General features: G+C 38.9%; 1 protein-coding gene across 1 annotated transcript in view; it reads left to right on the plus strand.

Moving 5' to 3' along the window:
* The window catches only part of MAP3K5 (mitogen-activated protein kinase kinase kinase 5), a 100,349-nt gene that overhangs the window by 65,774 nt on the left and 13,499 nt on the right, over window positions 1-21,076 (plus strand). Inside the window, exons 12-23 of the mRNA XM_032102068.1 lie at window positions 602-651; window positions 4,702-4,797; window positions 6,194-6,275; window positions 8,193-8,326; window positions 12,230-12,357; window positions 14,215-14,351; window positions 14,957-15,062; window positions 16,032-16,189; window positions 16,687-16,864; window positions 17,691-17,711; window positions 18,793-18,970; window positions 19,069-19,237. Of these exons, the coding sequence (XP_031957959.1) occupies window positions 602-651; window positions 4,702-4,797; window positions 6,194-6,275; window positions 8,193-8,326; window positions 12,230-12,357; window positions 14,215-14,351; window positions 14,957-15,062; window positions 16,032-16,189; window positions 16,687-16,864; window positions 17,691-17,711; window positions 18,793-18,970; window positions 19,069-19,237 (1,437 nt within the window). The remainder of the gene's footprint in view (window positions 1-601; window positions 652-4,701; window positions 4,798-6,193; window positions 6,276-8,192; window positions 8,327-12,229; window positions 12,358-14,214; window positions 14,352-14,956; window positions 15,063-16,031; window positions 16,190-16,686; window positions 16,865-17,690; window positions 17,712-18,792; window positions 18,971-19,068; window positions 19,238-21,076) is intronic.

Raw genomic sequence — 21,076 nt, forward strand, 5'->3', positions numbered from 1 at the left:
TGGTACATTCTTACTGCTCTCTTCTGAATCCCTAGTCAAATAGTCTCCTTCCTGTTTCTTTGGACACTTTGCCTTCAGATTTGCTCCTTCCCTGAGCAATTCTTCCTACTTTGCAAGAATTTCTCACTTTGCTCTCTCCTGCATTAGACTTCTACTCATAGCTCTCTCTACCTGGCCTTCCCACACACTAGGCGATTGAGTGTACAGAGCAAGCTCTCATTATTCTCAGAGGTGGAATAATTTTCCCCCTCCTTTTCAGAGTATTGCATGTGATCCCAAGTTCAGTATCCAAACAAGGCTATACTGCCATCTCTTCTGATCTGCTCTTTTGGATGTTTTCTAAAATAGTAAATTGTGTTTGCAGCATAAACAGTGAAGAAATAACCCAAAACTTCTGTGTAGAACTCCTGTTGCTTTGGTTTCAGGTGAAAAAAAAAAAAAAAAGCCTTGAAAAATAGCTGTTAACAGGTAATAAACAGACTGTTGTCATTTGTGTGTTTCCCATTCCCATGAGCTTCATTCTAGAAGATATGCCTACTGGCCCTTCATACGTAAGAAGGAATATTTTGTTTATTTTTTTATTTTTTACTGTGTGTTACAGAAAGGTATCCATGAGTGGAACTTCTGTGCTGCTTCTATCAGGGGAGTAAGGTAAGTTGTTTCCCTTCTTTGTTTTGAAATGAAAGGAGTAATTGAATCAATTTTGTGTTAAGCTGTTGCTGTGGACCTTGGAGGGACAGTGATATTCTATCACTTCTGTAACCTCTTCTCATCTATTCTTCTATTCTTCATCGTAGTTTTTTTCTTCTTTTCCTGAGAATTTATCTATATTTGTCATCCTGCAATTTTCCACTTTCCTTACAGTGTAATTAAAAAAAAAAGTTCAGAAACTTACATTTTTTAAATAGTCGTTGCTCTGTTCTAATAATAACTGTTCCATACACAGAGTTGTTGCTATGTCTGCAGGACGTTTTTGCACAGATGGATGATTCTTTTTCCTTCCAAAAAGTGACTTAAAAACACCAAACTATCAATAGGCACGAAAATTCAATCCTGTGGGATTCAGCTTATTTTAGGCAAAAATTGCAATGATGTGCTTAGTTCAGTCTGGTTGGGGTTTTGGCTACAGTATGTTTTTGTGTGTTTCTAAAAAAAAAAAAAAAAAGGGACGAAAGAAGTTATTTATTTATTTACTGTCCTTTTGGTTTTTCCTTCCTCCTACCCCTCATTAAACCATGCTGTGGTCAGTACTGTTTCTGGTGTAACCTCTTGCATTTGTTATTTAAACTGTGAATTATCATTTAATTTGTCAATTGATTTTCCAATCTGTTCATCTGAACAGATGTCCAAAACAACTCAGATGACTTTACAGTGAGCCAAAAGTCACTGTGGATTTGTGGAGAACTCTCTGGCTCCCTCCATGAGGAGCTGCAGGGGGAAATTTGGGTTTTTTTCTTCTTTTAAATAGATGCAAGTTTCTGATCATTTAATGTTTCAGTGTTTTACAGGGCTTTTTCCTAGTTTTATGACGGCAAGTATTGTTTGGAGTGGGTGAGCCTTCAGAACTAGGCCTGCTTCTAGTCTATTTTTGTATCAAGACTATTTTTGGCTACTTTGAGGCTCCTAGACTTAAAGCAGTGTAGGATGGGGGAGTTGCAAGCTTTATAAGGATTCTCAGCCCTCCTATACTAGTAAGAGTCAGCTTTAGAAATGCAGCCTTAACATACAAGGCAGGTCTTTGTACATGATCTTGGTGGCTTTTTCAACAAAGACCTCCGTAAATATTTATGGCATTCCATAAGGAGACAGCAGGTCTGGAGAGACACCTAGCTTTGAAGTGGCTCACGTTTTTGGTAAATACTTCACAGCAGTGACAGAGGGTCACTTCTTCTGCTTGCTGTATAACAGCCAGTGTAATCAGCATTTTGTTTCTCAAGTAAGAGGGTTCAGCTCTCTGGACTGCAAACTTGAAAGTATGTAGAACTCTGAGCAGAACAGTACTAAATCACTCTCTGTATGCAGAAATTCGTAGGAATGGGCTTTAGTATAAGAGACTCATCGATTAGCGGTTTGTGTGCCAGTGTAAATACCTCTGTTTTTGCCATATGCCTTCTTGACCTCTTAAATGCAGATGTTTCTTATTGAATCAGGCCAGAAGGTGCTGTTATTCTTAAAGGATTTATCAGAGCTTTTGGAATATGGCTGTTTCCCCAAGGTACTTTGTATCTTAGGTTATTGAGCAAAGTTCCTACTGTTCTGCAGAGCTGACAGCATATGGGCAGGAAGATAGGAAATGTGTTTTTCCAACTGAAAAATAAAAACTAAAGTGGCAAACTGAAGTTTGCTAGACTACAAGTTGTCTTTTACTCGCTGTTCAGGAGAAGTCCTGGATTATGAAATAACCATTACTTGTGTTGTTTTTGGGGGAGAGTGTCTTAGAGGCCATCCTGATGAAAGTAGCATTAGAAACAGTGGAAAAGCTGGATTTAGATCTGCATCCAGTTTCTTTCATAGCTTAAGAACTTAGACAAGCTTGAGACAAGGCTATTTGTCTTCCATCCCAAGTTCTTGGTGCTTTGAACTTAACTTTGAACTCAGACTACTTAATTACAGCAATGAGAGGTGCCTGTACTGCTAGACTTCTAGAAAACACACTGACATTCCACACAGCTCCTTTTCTATGATTCCTGCCAGTGTTCACCTGTTTAATCTGCTGCTTCATCTGGAAGTACTGGTAATCAGTAGTTACAGCATTTGCAGTATTTCTTATTGACTTAAGGGGAGTTCTGGATGTACCCGAGCTGGGCACGAGGCCTTGCTTCCCTGTTTGTTTTCGGAGTTTGGCGAATTCAGCCCCAGTTCTCCTGTCGCAGATGTCAGTGGGTACTATGTCTGCTTGGGCCCTGTTAGAGTGAGGCATTTCCTGAGCAAATTATCCTGTCTCTTTTTATAACCTGGGTGGTTTTTAGTCTTCCTTTTTTAAGTTTAGCTTTTATTTTTTTTTCAGGGACGAAAGCAACATATAAGCAAGTAAACCCTCACTTAAAGGTCTTAAATATTTATGAATTTCCCTGGCCTCTGTGTACAGTCCACATTCTTAGCCTTTTATTCACTGCTATGTTAGTCGGTGGTTTCTGGGCATATCAGCTTTCAGCTCACAGTCAGTAAAATGTTTAAATGCACGTGGAACTTGAAATGAATGAGTAATTCTGTTAATATCAGTTGCTCCAAATATAGAGAGTTTACTTATATGCTTGAAAAGCTTAACATAAAAGTTAGTTTATAAGCTTGGGACAGTGACTGTCTTCCTAAATGTGTACATTACTTAGCACTTATGAATTTTCCTAATGTAAAAATAAATGAATCACCACACCCAGAGCCAAATATTCTTATAATGAAACTCAGTCTTCTCATGAGTAGCTTTATGAAAGGCAAACCTCCCAGCTTGTCTAAAGAGTCATTTGTTTATCAAAATTTACAGGGTTTTGCAATAGAGGAATTATAAAGGAGAGCAAGATCAGACAATCTTAGACACCTATTAAAGGCTGAAAATTCCAACCATTTCCTTGTAGTTAAAAAAAACCTGCTATGTTAGTCAAATTATCAATCCTTTGGCACAATATAATACATAATTCTACTTTATTGTGCTACAAATTAAATAGTGATATGATGGCTGTCTTGATCCAACTAAAATAGATTGATTTCACTAGGACTGTGGATATTGTCCAGTATATTAATAAGCTTAGTAAGGAGACCTAATTTGCCTTGGTTTCTCAAATACTGCATTATTTTCCCTTCTAACACCCCTAGCCATTTCCCCCCGCCCTTTTCCAATATGGTAAGAATCAATCATACTGCATCAGATTGACAGCTGGCATTCAATATGTGACAAAGTTACAGAAAGAGCTATTTCAAATAACATTTAATATTTTCTGTAAGGAGCAGAGCAACAACAGGCATATAAAACAGTTCTGGTGAATGAGTATCTTTGCACGAGCTGCCACCTACTTGGGGTGGAAAACTGACAACCACACAAGAGTTTGCACCTCTTCTGTTTTTCCATTGAGACATCTATGCATCCATAAGGAAATGGCATACATTCCTCCTCTTTATCTTTGTTCTGCAGTTATAGCAGATAAAACCAAAACTGAAGGAAGACATGAGTGGGCAAGGGTAGTAAAGTCATTCACCTCATATTTAGATGCTGACTTAATTTAAAAATATTTTTCCAACATACTATCAAGGTACCAATTAACAAGGAACTGAGCAGAAAATTTTGTGTTCAAGATTGAGCTGTGGCTGATGTCTAAAGCATGAAGGACTCATTATTTCAGTTCAAAGTCCAGCTTTCTAATATGATCCTGAAAGGATGTTTCATCCTGGCTGCAGGAGTGAAAATTAAGGGCCTTACCTAAATGCACTGAAGACAAAAAAGTCACAGGTCACTGGAAATGTTCCTATTAATTTCTTTGCTCTACTCTTTCTTGGGCTATATCTGGACAAGGGGGGCAAGCTGATAGCAAGCATCAGAATGTGAACTTTGGAGGTTACAAGAGAGTGATTTTACAATAAGGAAAAACTACGGATTCTCAGATTTAATCTGGTGCTTTCCCATGTTAAATGGGTTGATCTGTGTGGTTTTACAAAGCTGGCAGAAGTCTAAATGCATCTTTCCGGTAACTTTCTTGGCTGTTCTTTCAGCATTTCAAAGTTTGAAGAACGATGCTGTTTCTTGTACGTGCTGCACAACTCAGATGACTTCCAAATCTACTTCTGCACAGAACTTCATTGTAGAAGGTGGGTCACTGCTGTTATTTCAGAAAAAAACATGGCCTGTAATGGGGTAGATGGTGTCTGCATGCACAACAGGGCCTGACTGTTTCAGAACTATGCTGACAGTAGATCTGAGTGTCCTCAGTGATCAGCATCTTTTTGTGGGAAAGCTTAATAGATGGTACTCTGGAGATCTGATGTATGAAGGGTCAAAGAGCAAGCTCAGGCAGACATCAGAAACAAATACAATTATCAATCTAATTATTTTTTTACACACACATTTCTAGGATTAGTTTTGTAATACTTACAATATTACAGCTTACTAAAAGTGTGTGCCCTCAGTTCAACAAAGCATCCTAAACGTTAGGAGGACTTTCTGAAGTGGGAACATTTGGAGTAACAAGGTCAAGATTTCTCTGTAAATATATTTTTATTTACAATTACGAAGAAGCACACTTGATTTCCTTTACATTAGCATGTGTTTACATAAGTTTGTACCTGTGTCCCTGCAGGAAATTTGGCAAAGGTTTGTTGCGCAAAATTAGGGGTTTCTCTAATCTGTGTTTCTGCTCCATAAGCTTAAGGCTGTGGTGTTGAATTGATCCTGGAGGCATTGCCAGAGGAAATGTCACGTCTTTTTGTGCTAAAAAAGGCTGCAACTTCACCTAAAATCACTGCAGTACTGTCTATTAATGACTGGGGCCACCTCACAGCCCAGTCTCCAGCTTGTTCTTTCATCCATTCCAGTTCATATAGGTTCTTTTGCCGTGTTCATTCCCCTTTACATCTGAGCTCTTCTTAGGAGATGAGTAAGCAATACCTTAGCACAACATGGTTTTTGCACTTTCATTCTTTCAAAAGGATAGAAGTCATATATAATAGTATTTTTTAAATGAAAAGTTATGAAATAGACATCCTTTTCATTCAAGGAAAAACTTAAAGCTAGCATTCCTACACTACAAAACCTCTTCCAAATGTAGCAAGACTTCCTGGCACTTCTCATGATGCTTCAGTTCTTTCAATGTACATAAAGAAGTGGTGGTATAGGATAAGAATTTAAACCGAGCTGTAGATTTTGAAATATTAATTCCATTAATAATTTCAGATATCATGGATTTCTTTTACATATAAAAGAAGTAGAAAAACTTCAGATTTTGAGGGTTAAATCTCCATGCAAACAAAATTTTTCTTCTGACAAGCAAACTTATACACTGAAATTATACTTATTGTATAAATAACATTTTTATATATACTTATATATACATTATTATTACATAATACGTAATTATATAAAATAATACTTACTGTATTTAAGTCCTCTCTTGGTCCATTCATTACTTTGTTCCTATACTGTCTCCAGTTATTTTCTCAAGTGTATGTTTGCTTTTTTTCTCTCCTTTTATTTTTTTTTCTTGTACAGATTTTTTGACATGGTGAACAGTATCACTGAAGAAATGGGGAAGACTACAGAGGAAGGGGAATGTGATGGAGACTCTCTAGAGGTACTTGTACTTTTTTTTCTCCCAACGTACAAAATTATGGGCTTCTAGTCTAGTACTTTGCTGAAGTAAATTATTAATCCCTTTTCCAGAGAAATTAGTGAAACTACTCTTTACACAATTTTTTCCTCTAATGTTTATCTATTAATGCTTCCTTGTAAAGGTCCTCATGTAGTTTTTAGTACCAGCATAGCTAAATCTCTCGTATTTCAGTTAGTGAACTGGCTTTAGAAGGTACACAGCTTTGGAGTTCTGCAGTCGTGCTTACTGCAGAGCAGCTCTTGAAACAGTTACTTCAGAGTGTATTCAGAGTCAGGCAGCACTAGGATCTGTTTAAGTTTTAGAGACAGTTTGTCTGACTGTTTTTAAAGTCTGTTTCAGGCATCACTGGAATCGTGTGCACTTCCATTATTGGCAGATTATCTGCACAAGTAATGCTATAACTGCAGTAGGGAAGGCTTGTCCTGGCCAGCGACTGTCTGTAGGCAGCACAGCAGTGAGCAGCAGAATCAAGTCAGGTGATGATGTTGGTGCTGCTGGGAGTCTCTTTTATACCCTTAGCCCACAGACTTCCACTGAAGCTTGGGGTGCCCCTACTGTGAATGCACTGTGTTCTCACCTGGAGTTTTATCTGAACACACACATAGCTGGAAAGAGAGTACCAGGCCATTGGGTGCAATGCAGCACTTAAGGTGTTTAAGCTTTCTTTGAGGTGGCAGGGAGTAGGATAGAATACCTAAGCCCCTGTCCTATCACATCAAAATCTGGTGTTCCGAAGCTCTAGAGACATCCATAACTGAGAGAGTCAGTGCTGTGTAATGAATTCAGACAGCCCTCGTCCCAGTTTTGATGTTGGCATTTTATAACACATTTATAGCACATTTTATAACATTCTGTCTCTGAAATCTGAGACTGGACAAAGGGAAATCACCAGGGTGACTTGCGGCATAGAAAAAGAGCCTCTATTGAGAACCTTAGGGTGCCTGTTTGTTTATTTTAGCAAGAAGAAAAGCAGTGGGTGACTTGATTACGGCGGGTATTTTTACTGTAAGAATAGCAATGTGCTAATGGTTTCTTTAATCTGTTGAATAAAAATGTAATTAAATAGTGACACCAAAAAAATTGAATTAAGAGGCATGACTTTACCATGAGAATAATTCATTGTTGAAACAAACTACTAAAAGAAGTAGTGGATTCTCTCTTTTATTAAAAAAATAGCCATCTTTATATAGAAGAAAATAAAAAATACTTTAACTAGGCCTAAGCTACTGGATTTAGCACAGGAGTGAACTTGTGAAGTTATATGTCTGTGTTACACAAGAGGACAAATCAGGTAATCCCTCTAACAAACGTATTTGGACTGGCCTTAAACCCTTTGAAATTCAAGCTCAGCCGAAACCACGCTCAATGCACAGCAGCCCTGACTAACTTCCATTGGCACAGTCTGCCGGCAGACCTGGCAGCGTCAGAATTGAGGCTGTGCTGGTTTTGGAAGCTGTGCGGAGGTCAGGAGAGCCCCTAGGAGGAATGAAGCGTGTCCTGCCTTGCTCCCTGTGCCTGGGCAGGAGCCGGGCTCTCCGCCTGGCGCGGAGTGCCCTCTGTCGTCGGCTGCGGCTGCCGAGCGCCTGCCCGCGGAGCTGCGGGCGCTGCTCGCCGAGGCACGGAGCGGAGCTGCTCTGGCCGGGGACGGGCCGGCTTGGCTCAGCTTTGCGCTCCTCCCTGGAAAGGCTGCCTTAGAAGCCGCTGGGGAAACGTAGGTGTGTCTGCACAGCATCCCAGCTGTCGTCTTAAAGTGTTCTTCTCTCTCCTCTGCGTTCGGCAGAAAGCTACTAGCATCCTAGATGCCTTGGTTATGGTGGCAGGGTCAGATGGAATAAATGTTATCCTTCTGTTCCATTCATGTTGTTGTTTGCTTTGCAGTATGATTATGAGTATGATGAGAATGGTGAGCGGGTCATTCTGGGAAAAGGAACGTACGGCATTGTGTACGCAGGACGAGATTTGAGCAATCAAGTCAGAATTGCTATTAAAGAAATCCCAGAGAGAGACAGCAGGTAAAGTAACTGTGGCTAATTCCAAATTATGTGTATTACATGATTTCATCATTAATGTGGTTGATTAATTTGCAGATCAAGGAGTGCCTCTTCTACAAAGCTGCCAATAAATTACCTGTCTGTGGTATATAGTGGTGTTCCCTATCTTTGTAACTAGATATTTCCAAGCAGTGGAGTAGATTGTGATCACAAATGAGAATTTAGATGTTTGCTGGATTTGGTACTAGTATTTTTTCTTTAAAACAAAACAAAACCAAACAAAAAAGAACCATGAAGTGCAGAATCTCTCTCAGACACCTGGTGATGAGCCCTATCTACTTATACATACTCAGGCATGTCCTTATAAAAGACCTATTGGAATTCATGATTTGTGCAGTCCTTTAAAACTCTGGGCCTGAATTATTGATAAAGACGTTTTTCTTTCTTGTTTTTGCACCGTTTTGAAGCCTCATAACATTAGACTAAAGCATGTAGAATTATCTCTTTGTTAATTTTTTTTTTTTAATGCAAAGTTTCTGTGTGAGTAACTCTCTCTCCTGTACAAAGGTTGCCATGTAAGGACCAGGCACTTCGAGTCCTTAGTATTTTTGTATCTGAAGACTTCCAGTATATCCTATTTTGTATATGTAGATTTCCACAAATATTGTGATAAAAGTGATATGAAATCTAAAGTTAAGAGTTTTTAAGTGAAACTGACTGTATTAAACTGTCAGGCTTATCTCAGTTTCTTTTTCAGGGTCTGTCTTGTGGGCTTTCCTTTGGTTATTCTGCTCTGACTTGGTTTTTTCTTTGACATTTAAAAATTATCACTTCTAAATCTTTTGGAATTCATTAATAGATTGGCTGTTCAAATGGATATGTGGTCTAATAATTTTTCCATTCTGATAATATATTAAAGGTGCTAAAACTTAGATTATGGAGCGTCCTTCCATCCTCTACATTGCTATTCCAAACTGAACTTCAATATACGTTATAATTTCCCAGAAAATATGGCCTCATTATATAAAACAATCTCTTGACTCAAAATAGTTGGAAGTTTTGTGTATGTTAGAAGAAATTTGTTTGTAACAACTGTGGTTAATAGAAAGATAGCCTGAATACAGCAGTAACTACTTTAAAGGAAAAAAATCCAGATTTTTCTTCTCCAATACACATTTTTAAACAATTTTCAATGGAAACGGTTTCAGGTTCCGTGTGCAAAGCATACCACAAAAGAGATTACTAGGAAGCTGTCAGTCTTTCATCTAAGCTCTCAAAAATGTTTAGAGGCTTCCAGAATTAATTTCAAGTATTATTCTTTTAATGGCAAAGTAAGAAAAATGTAGTAATTCACTTCTGGTTAATTGTAACCTGATCTTTTCTCACTTTGAAAGAAGTCTATAGAAAGAGAACAATCTCTGAAGTTAGTTTGTATCATTTTAAAAGTAAGGATTACCATCTTTTGAATTTGTAAAAAAATATTTAAGTTCTGGGTCAGAGCAGGGCTGGAAATTGAAGTATTTCTGTGCAAAAAGCGGTGAGTCTTCAATTTTGCTATATGTTGAATAAAAGCTATTGAATAATTTACTTGTCAGGAAATGTTAGACTACAGAGACACATTCTGCATTCCAACAAAGAGGAAATCAGGAAAAAAAGCCAGGACACCTGTGTGAAGGAACAAGCATCTCCTGGAAAACTCAGACGCAAAAAGGAAGCCTACAAAGGGTGGAAGCAAGGACATGTAGCCTGGGAGGAATGCAGAAAAATTGGATATTGTCTGAGGAGCCAGGGATCAGGTTAGGAAAGCTAAAGTACCTAATAGAATCAAATCTGGCCAGGGATGTCAAGGGCATCATGAAAAGCTTCTGTAAGTACAATGGTGATAAAAGGAAGGCTAGGGAAAATGTGGACTGTCTCCAGAAGGAAACGGGAAACCTGGTTATCCAGGACATTGGAAGGCTGAGGTACTTGACAGCTTTTTTGCCTTAATCTTCAACAAGTGCTCCAGCCACACTGCCCAAGTCACAGGAGGCAAAGGCAGGGATTGGGAAAATAAAAAAGCACCCACTGTAGAAGATCAAGTTTGAGACCATCTGAGGACCTTGAACATGGACAAGTCCATGGTGCCTGAAGAGTTACATCCATGGGTTCCCACTTACTGGAAACGGGAAATAAACCCCCTCTTCCCCCCCCACCCCGTTTTTAAAAAGGGAATAAGAAAGACCCAGGGAGCTAAAGGTCAGTCAGTCTCACCTCTATGCTGAATATGATCCTGGAACAGGTCCTTTTTAAAACTGTGCTAAGGCACATGGAAAATAATGAGGTGATTGGTGACAGCAGACACAGCAACACTAAGGGAAAATCACGCCTAACAAATTTGGTGGCCTTCTGTGGCAGGGTTACAGCAGTGGCAGATAGGGAAAGAGTGACTGACAAGGCCAGCTTGGATAAAGCCTTGAGCAGCTTGGTCTAGTGGGAGGTGTCCCTGCCCATGTCAGGAGGGTTGGAGCTTTAAAATCTCTCCTTAACTCCAGCCACTCTATGATGATAAGAATTTTTGTTCATACCATTTAAAGCCTCCTAGTGACTAAGTTCTAAAATAAAAAATGCTTCATCCTAGTGAAAAATTTTCTGATGGCTTTATTTTATTTGCAAAATTATTTTAGTTGCTCAAGTCTCAACTGTGCTTTTTAAAAGTGCAGGGAAAAGAATTATAATGGTCATGCTGCTGCTGCTCAGAATTAACATCTCATTAACAGAACTCAGGAATACAATCTTTGTGTTGTCAGAATCTTTATAATCATGTAGAGAGGTAAGGCAAAACTCAAATTAGTTTTTAGTAAACAGACTCAGAGTTACATAATCATACTTTTCATTAGCCAAATAATTATTTTCTGCAACAGTTTTTCTCCAGTGGGATTTTCAGATGACTACTTTTTTTTTTCTTTCCCCTACACTTTTTTAAGAGTTCAACCTCCACTAGTAGCTTGATGCTCTTTGAGGGAGTGATTGCTACCTGTGCTAAAAGGGAGTGGAAGTCAGAGGTACTTTTCCCATAACAATTTCAATTGCAAATGCTGCAACTACTTTTCACATTTGGACTGACAGAAGAAGTCTGTGTCCATCATCTATTTCAGCTACTCTGAAAGTGTTGCCACAGGTGTTAGTGCTTTAGAGAAGATAGCCACCAGACTGTCAGCATATTGTCTACATTTTGCCAGAAATACACAGAAAATACACAAAATCTGGCAGCTGACCCACCTCCAAGAGGAAGTGTTAGGGCAGGCCTAAGTTAGGAAGAGCGTCAGGGTAGACCTAATACATCAGTTCAGCATGTCAGCTGCTGAGCTCTGGTGGTGTTCCATACTGGAGAAAGATCCTGACTCCAGAAACTTTCTTGGCAAAAAGGCTGTTGAAAAGCTTATCTCTGAAAAAATACTTTGCCTTGGACTAAATTACATTTGATGAAATTTTTTTGATTTGTTCTTCAAAATATCTCTCCATTAGTGATTTCTGTTTTCTTACTGTGATATCCCATCTTGCCTTCAGCAAAGACTTCTACTTTAATTAAAATCTAAATGGTGATTCATTTGCATTATTGAGGTGTTTTTGTTTATACACTAGTTTTATAGCTTACTAGTTCACTTTGGCACCAACATGAATCCAAACACTGTCACAACTGTTTATTCTCTTGGAGTTAGACTGGAGTGGAGTTTATTTTCCATAAATTTTGTTTTCCTCACTCTATGTGCATTTGTAACATTTTCTGTGTATGAATACACAATATTACATATTTTTTATATATGTTATTTGTATTTACATATGATTACATATTATTTTTGTATGTAGTAGTCATTTTCAATGTAAGCTGTTTCAAGGCTTTCTTCATCGAGATGAAGAATAAACTGCTCCTTTGCTTTCCAGGTACTCCCAACCTCTGCATGAAGAAATAGCTTTGCATAAGCATCTCAAACATAAGAACATTGTCCAGTATTTAGGTTCTCTTAGTGAGAATGGCTTCATCAAAATATTTATGGAACAGGTGCCAGGTGGTAAGTTTTGGGGGAGACTGGTTTGGTGGTTGAGGGGTTTGTTTGGTTTTTTTAGCATTTTAAAAGTATGAAAACCTTTAATAGGGCCATGAGACATATTTCATACAGATATAATACTCTATAGTGTCTCTTTCTGAAATCAGTGGGGAAAACTGTGTCTTCAAACTGTTTGAGGCATCTCCTTCAGTAGTTAGATAGGGTGTGCTACAGACAAAGCTCAGATCATTGCTCTAGCAGGTGAGCGAGCTCCTTTTACCTACAGATCAGTGGTGGACTGACCCTGGCTGCATCCCAGGTGCCCACCAAAGCTAGTCTGTCACTCTGCTCCTCAGCTGGATAGGGGAGAGAAAATACAATACAAGGCTCATGGGTCATGGTAAGGGTAGGGAGAGATCACTCATCAGTTACCACTGCAGGCAAAATGGGCTTGACTTGGGGACACTAATTTAATTCATTGTCAACCCAATCAGAGTGGGATAATTAGAAATAAAGCCAAATCTTAGAAACACGTTCCCTCTACCCTCCCTCCTTTCTGGGCTTTAATTCACTTAGGATTTTCTCTGCCTTCTCCTACCAATGGTGCAGGGGGATGGGGAATGTGGTCAGTTCATCAAAATTGTCACTCCTTCCTCCTCAAGGGGAGGACTCCTCACTTCCTTACCCTGCTCCAGCATGGATGGGGTCGCTTCCAAGGGAGACAGTCCTCCATGAACTTCTCCAATGCAAGTCCTTCCCATGGGCTTCAGTTCTTCATGAACTGCCCAGGTGTGGATCCCTTCCATGGGGTGCAGTCCTTCAGGAATGGTGTGGGTCCCCCAGGGGTCACAAGTCCTGCCAGCAAACCTGCTCCAGCATGGGCTCCTCTCCCCGTGGGGCCACAGGTCCTGACAGGAGCCTGCTCAAGCATGAGCTTCCCATGGTCTCCCAGGCTGGCTTCTTTGGGCAACCACCTCCTCTAGCTCAGGGACCTTCATGGGCTTCAGGGGGATATTCTTTGTCACTGAGGTCTTCACCATGGGCAGCAGGGGAATCTCTGCTCTGGTGCATCTGGAGCACCTCTTTCCCCTCCTTCTTTGCTGACCTTGGTGTCTGCAGGGCTGTTGCTCTCACATAGTCTCACTTCTCACTCTGGTTGCAATTGTTGCACGTATTTTTTTCCCATCTGTTACCCCAGAGGCATTGCCACTGTTGCTGATGGGCTCAGCCAGTGGCCAGAAGCATCTGGCATTGGCTCAATCAGACACAAGGGAAGCTTCCAGCTGCCCCTCACAGAATCCCCCCCAGCGGCCCTCCTGCTACCAAACATTTTCCATGCAAACCCAACACAAGATAGAGATGATCTGTGCTCATCCTACCAGAAGAACCATAGCCAGCCTCCGGTGGTACATAGCACGAGCAACAGGATCGGTGATTGTTGCTTCTGTTTGTGACTAAAGAGCTCACAGCAGCCAGACACAACTAAAATCCCACTTCTTGAGCTTAGCTTTTTCTGCAACTGTGGAGCTGCTGTATGTACATATGCGCATCCATCCTTTTTCACGCTTTTACAACATTCCTGAGAAAACTTCTCTCCAGGCATAGGAGGGAGGTGGGCATATTGATTAAATGGGTTCTGCTTTGTTTGCTTGAGGAAGCATACACTTCTCTGCTGCAGCTGAGGCCAGTGGAGATACTGACACTCTAATTGCTCAGGCCAGTGGTGATGCAAGTAAGCATTTGATTGGAGAGGACTTTGGTTATAGATGAGATGGCTACACTTGGATTGGGATTGATGTTTGTTGTTACTTTTTTCCTTTGGGGAGGAAGGCAGAATTTAATTGGATTTTTAATCTCACTTTTTGCTCTCCAAAATGATAGGCAGTCTTTCTGCTCTTCTACGATCAAAATGGGGACCATTAAAAAATAATGAGCAGACAATTGGCTTTTACACCAAGCAGATTCTTGAAGGATTAAAATACCTCCACGATAATCAAATAGTGCATCGAGACATAAAGGTAAGAATTTGCAGAGAATTGATAGTGTTATGTAACTGCATAGTCATTTATTTGTCCTGTAATTTAAAAACTTTTTTTTCTAAAACTCTCTGCTATTCTGAACCATGGGTTAGATAGGTGAACCATTGTTGATTTCAATTTGCACCAACAAAATATGTTTGAAGTTTTTTTTATTTTAGGAAAAATTGACATATAGCAACTTAAAATGTGATAAAGTAGATACTTTTTTTCCTGTTTTTGAAGACATGACTGAACTTTCATAAAATCTGATCAAAGTGAAGAAGATTGTGGATGGGATAATTAGCAAGTTATTTTCCAAGGAGATTGCAGATGAAAAAAAAATGTTTGGATTGTTTTCTTAAAAAATAGCCTTTTTTCCTCTTTTACTATTCTTTAACTGAATTCCGTCTGGTAAGAGGGGAAATTCACTTTGAGATGAAGTTTCTGTTAATGGGATTGCATAAGGCAGGAACACTGCTGATTTCCCTTTCATCTCTGTTAAGAAGTCACTTAGTAAAGAGTGCATTGTAGAAACAGGTTATGCAAAAAGTCTTAGATGAAGGGTCTGCAGAGAAAAATAATTGCTCTGCTGTTCTTTTCCTCAGGGTGATAACGTGCTTATCAACACATACAGTGGAGTGTTAAAGATTTCGGACTTTGGAACTTCAAAGAGACTTGCAGGAATCAATCCTTGTACTGAGACTTTCACTGGTATGTTCCCTGAGGAGATTTTCTTATCCTCACTCGAACTGTGTATGTAGGGTCAGAATCCACAGATGCTGAACTTTCATTGACTTCAAATCAGTATAAAAGGTTACTGGAAGAATAACTTTTGGATATATGATCTTAAGCTATACGCTGTACTTGTATGCACCATTCAAAGAGAATGCCATTTTGGATGTTCCGCTTGTGACATCAAAGTCCTCTACAAGAGAAGAGCTGTGTCTCTCCTGTGCTTTATTTGAGTCTATCTCCTTTGTGAGCATGGCTTTTTCATCTTGCTGGTCTTTTTTCTTTCATGATTTCCTTGGACATCCTGGCTTCATCTTCAGAATCGCTTATCTACAGAACCTGTCATTAAGTTGCTTCTCCTTCTTCTTGATAATTTGATTTGGTGTTAAATCATGCAGTGGCACTGCATTAAATAATTATGTAAAATGTGAAGAGACTGTTATTTTAATTCCATCCTTCACTCTTCCATTTCTTCTGTAAAAGGAACAGAATGCAGAATGATATGTCAGGTTGATTCCCCTACTTCAGAAGAAAACGTTCATATCACATACTCTCTTAGCTTAAGGTTTCAGGTTTCTCTTCCTTTTCCTCTGGGTACAATTCAAAATGCTTTCCCAAATTTTAATCTTAAGGTATAAAAAAATAAATGAAAGCCACGTCTGATCCAAAGCTCATTGAAACATTTAATAATTGTTATTGACTTTGAAAAACGATATCCAGATCGGCAGATGGTATCAAATGCTTTTATCACAAGTAATATCTTGAGTAGTATTTTGAGTTTCATATAGAATGCATATGGAAGTTTTTGGATTTTGGGGATAAAAGGGGATTTTTTTAAACTCTTCTGCTATTGCTCACTTCTCAGTCATTTTGTTCCTGTTGTCCTTTAGCTGTCTATTTGCAGCATTAATACACCTAAGTAAACAAAAAAGAGTGTGTTTTAAACAGGTACCCTCCAGTATATGGCGCCAGAGATCATAGACAAAGGGCCACGTGGCTATGGGAAGGCTGCAGACATCTGGTCTTTGGGCTGCACAATCATTGAGATGGCTACAGGGAAACCCCCATTTTATGAACTGGGAGAACCACAAGCAGCCATGTTTAAGGTCAGACATCCTCCTTTTACAGCTCAGACTTGTTTTTCTAAACACAGGAAATCTGACGACTGTTTTGGAGAAGCTGGAATTAGAGGTTGCAAGAAAAGAAGATAAACTAAGTGCTTGGATTGTGAGGATGTTAAGAACAATAATCTGGTTCAGCTGAGAGGGAGTGCTGTGTACTTTTGAATAGATTAATAGAGAGATAGCAGCTATTCAGCAGCCTGGGTGTTTAAGAAAAAAACAACACAAAACTGAGAAAAGAAGCAGTTTTCTGCTTTGTGAGAGCCTCTACTTATGGTTGTGGTGTTTTTACATGTAACCACTTATGCCGTTTGTAATGGGTTTTGGTTTTTTTTTCTCTGAATTAATAAACTAGTTGAATAAAATTAGTATAAAAACCTGAGAACAATATACCACTTCTACAATCTGAACAGTTTTTTGATGTTGTTTAGTGTTTGGGGCAGAACAGTTTAGGCCATTGTCTCTCCCTTTATTTGTCTCAGGTGGGGATGTTTAAAATACACCCAGAAATTCCTGAATCCATGTCTGCAGAAGCCAAGGCTTTCATACTGCGTTGCTTTGAACCTGATCCTGATAAACGAGCTTTTGCTCATGAGCTACTTATAGATGAATTTTTGAAGGTTTCAAGCAAGAAAAGAAAGTCTCCTTCAAAGCTCTCAGGTAAGCATTGCTACATTCAATCTGGCAGTTTTCTCTTGCCCATGGTACTGTTTCCTGAAGCCGCTGATTTAGTCTTTCAGATGAACACAGCAGATCTCCATCCCAGGTGAATGCTCAGTTGTAACCTTCTGTACCAGCAGCTTACTGCAGAAACACCTTTGTAGCAGAATTCAGTTATCATGTTGTCACAGAAGTCAATTTATGTAAATATTTCTAATAAGGTTTCTAAAAGTCTGTGATTTTGTGCAGCTTTTATGGTTGTTGGGTTTTTGTTTCAATTTTGTCTGGTTTTTAATTTGCATATGTTTTCACTGAAAGAATATTTACATAGAGTATATTTAGTGTAGGTTAGAACATGCTATTAAACCTCAGTGGAGTTTTCTACATAAGCAAAATAATCTTTGTCCCATAGAAAATGTGCATACACTGCATTATTTTTGCTTCATGACATTTCATTTTCAGGAAATCTTCATTTCCTGCAGTGTTCTGCATTATGGAAAGTAGCAAAGGAGTTTTGAGAGCAGGAATAACATATTCTATGGTGTATGGATGTATACTTAGGAAAATATCTTCTATATATTTTTATCATGATACTTAAAGAAATAAAAATATCAGGTAAGGGAGATGATGTTAGATGATCAATTTTAATGTGGTTTCCATCCCCTCAGAATAAAATTAAATTGCAATAAATTACACTTTTGGAGGCTGCAGACAGGAGAATTGAGATAGTCCATGAAAATGGGAAGTTACCCTTTAGACTATGCTTATTTTCTCAGTTAATTTCAGCATAATTAACTTTATTTTTTTCTTTGCTTTTCTCACACAGTCCTTTCAGCTAACACAAACGGTGAGTTTTAACCTACTTCTCTATCAAAGACATACCTGTGTAGATACTGTAGTTATCACTTATTCTGGTATAATTTGTCAACACTAAAAAGTTGGAAAGAGAAAAGTGGTCACAATTATGAAAATAAGTGACCTCTGTCTGTTAGGAGCATCTAATTCATCGTGCATAGCTGAGCTGCTGTTTTTAATCCTACCAGCCTGTGGCTTAATTGCCCAGGCAGGTGGGTGATACAGGCTTGAAGGGCTGTGCTGTTGTTTATGGGGACATTTGATGGAAATGCATTGGCTGCTTTACAATAGCAAGAGAGCCAAGGTTTGTGGAGAAAAAGAACACAGATTTTTATTAGACTGAATTCTATAACTGAAAAATCAGAATGCATTTGAGACCCCTTGTCAGACCAGGATACAGGATACTCATCTCTTTCAGGAAATGAACTGGGAGAGTGCAGAAGGGAACTGAACACACACATAGTTACCTTCATGCTGAATTGGTATCAAAGTACATTTTGAAATGTGCACATGTGGAATAGATATGAGTAGTTTCCTGCAGCCGTAATGTGTGCTCTCGATTTAAAACTAAAAGTTCTGACTTAACTGCATGTGTATTGTTATTAGTCAAAGATTATGAATTAATTAAATTTGTTCAAGTTAATCTGATGAAGAAATGTATCTTATATGTGTTATAGTATATATATTTACATGTAGTGTATATATAAATTATATATATATTTATATACACCTATAAAATTAAGATCTTGGAAGGTGCTTGGACGACTTACTCTATAGAAACATTTTCCTAATGCTGGAAGACAGGAGATGCATGTTCACTTCAGTGTTGAAGTTCTGTAAGTGAACTCACAAGAAGCCCAGCATTTCCATCTTTCAGGAATAAAAACATACCTGAAAGATAACTCTACTCCAGAAAATAAGCTTTAAAAGTTTTTTGACAATTTTTTTCTAATATTTTGTATTGGTGTGTGGGAAAGCTGGAGTTTTTCTGTCTCCTCTGCAAAAATAATGTTCACTTCAAAACTCTGATGGTATTACTAAATCCTGATTTCTGAATATTCCTGTACAAATAGAGTATCTTCGGAGCATATCCTTACCTGTCCCTGTTCTGGTGGAAGATACAAGTAGCAGCAGTGAGTATGGTTCTGTCTCACCTGATACAGAATTAAAAATAGATCCATTCTCTTTCAAAACAAGAGCCAAATCCTGTGGAGAAAAAGATGGGAAGGGAATCCGGTCCCTTTTTCTAAGGTAAGGAGATACCTGACATTTTTTTACACAGTAGATTAGGAATGTGTGCATTGGGAGGGTTTTTATAACGTTTCTTTTCACTGAGTGTCTTCATTCAGCATCCCAGATGAACATTTTGAGGATCACAGTGCACCTCCTTCACCTGAAGAGAAAGATTCTGGGTTTTTCATGCTGAAGAAGGATAGTGAAAGGAGAGCCACCCTCCACAGGATATTAACTGAGGACCAAGAGCAGGTGGTGAGGAACCTGATGGAAGCTTTGACTCAGGTAATTTCAGAGGGCAGCAAGAATTTTATGGAATTTTAAGACTTCTCTGCACTTACCTGGAACTCTTGAAATTAAACATAGTAAAGCAATTAAAAAATAAATTTTGATTAAACTAGAAAGCATACTCCATGTAAGCTTTCACAGTTACTGTTTTATTTGGGCTATTAAAAATAGCCTTTGAATTTGTTTATGCTGCATTACATCTGCCTTGTTTGTTTGTAATTACTATGTATATACCTGGGTATTAGTGATGGGAAGACAACAGAAAAACATGTTTTCATGATACTCTATTTTGACAGTGCTTTTCAAATTGGACTCAAATTTCAAATTTGAGTCAGGCCTACTCACGTAAGGTAGATCATCTCCAGGAGTGGATTATCTTGAACCCCTTTTAAAGTTCTGTGTTCTGGCTGACTGGTTTGACAGAGGGAAGTTTGGGTCATTTGGCCTGTTCTGACCTTATGTTAGAATATTGTACAGAAAGAATGAGGCTGATTGATACACCATTGCCTTCTAGCCAACAGCCACAACAAGGGAAAGAGGGGGCTAGGGAGAAAACAAATTGCAGCTATTCTGCAGTGCAGTTGGGACCACATATGGAGGGAAGATAGAGTAATGGCAACTACAGCAAACAACAAAATAATTGCAGAATGACCTTTTGGCACTCCTTTGTGGGGATGGTTCATTAAGATGATGTATCAGTTCAGGACAACACTGAAGAAATAACAGGTCATGACCACACTACTCAATGTTGCAACACTATAATTGGATGACAGGATTTTTTGTTCCTGTTTATGTGTGTGTTAATAGTTAATTGATTCACTTCATTCTCAAGGCAAAGTATTGCTGGTCTAAAACATGTTTGTATAGAACATAACAACTCATCTTCTAAACATACTAATGTTTAGAAACTGATGCAAACCAATATGATTATTATGTATGTACTACAGTTAACGTAATTGGAAATTGCTGCCATGCAAATAAAAATAGCTTCTAACTCTTGGGAGGGGGGAGAGAGTAACCTGCAGCTATCCTGGTAACTACAGAAAGTGTTAAAAGATAAGGCAGTGAGAGAGATACCTGTGATCTGTGATTTGCGAGAGTGTTGCTGTAACAGACACAGTTTTTGCATGTGTATGCAAGTAATGATCATGAGAGGCTGAAACTCAATCACAAATCCCAGACAATGTGCTCTGTGTTTCATGTCTTTCTCAGCTGGGGCTGGAACAGCCTGAGTGAGAAGCAGAGACATAGAATTTTAGAGCCAAAGAGTTCAAAGCTCATGTTCATGGGCCTGGCCGCCCTCCAAAAGGATGCAGAGCTCTGACTCCCAAAGACTGTTTTCTCCCTTGAGAAATGCAAGAAATTACTAATAGAACAAGCCTGACTTGCCTGTTAGACCTCATCAGGATTTAGGATTTGATAAAGTTTTTCTCTTCACAAGGGCTTTTCACAAGAAAGGTTTCGACGAAGCCATTGGGTGTGATGGCTAGGGGAGGAGAATGCCCCTCACAAAATGCGGCACTGTTTCTAATTAGCAAGTCGTACTGCTTGTCCTGTCCCCATAGTGCCTATGCCTTGATGGACTTGGATCTTTTAGTCCAGGGCTACAGTGTGCATTTACCTATCTGCCCTAATGGCTTTTTAATTATTTACATGAAAAGAAGATGGGCTACTGCAGAACTGTGAGAGATCCACTTCCATATAGAAAATCATCAGGTGAATTCTCCAAAGCAGATCAAGATCAGAGGCTAGGATCTTTTATCTCAGATGGATGTTTTAGTCTGTGGTATCTTTGCTCTAGAACTTTTGCTTTTTTTTTAAGCTTCTTTCTCAAGT

This window comes from Corvus moneduloides, chromosome 3, assembly GCF_009650955.1.
Source record: "Corvus moneduloides isolate bCorMon1 chromosome 3, bCorMon1.pri, whole genome shotgun sequence".
NCBI lineage: Eukaryota > Metazoa > Chordata > Aves > Passeriformes > Corvidae > Corvus > Corvus moneduloides.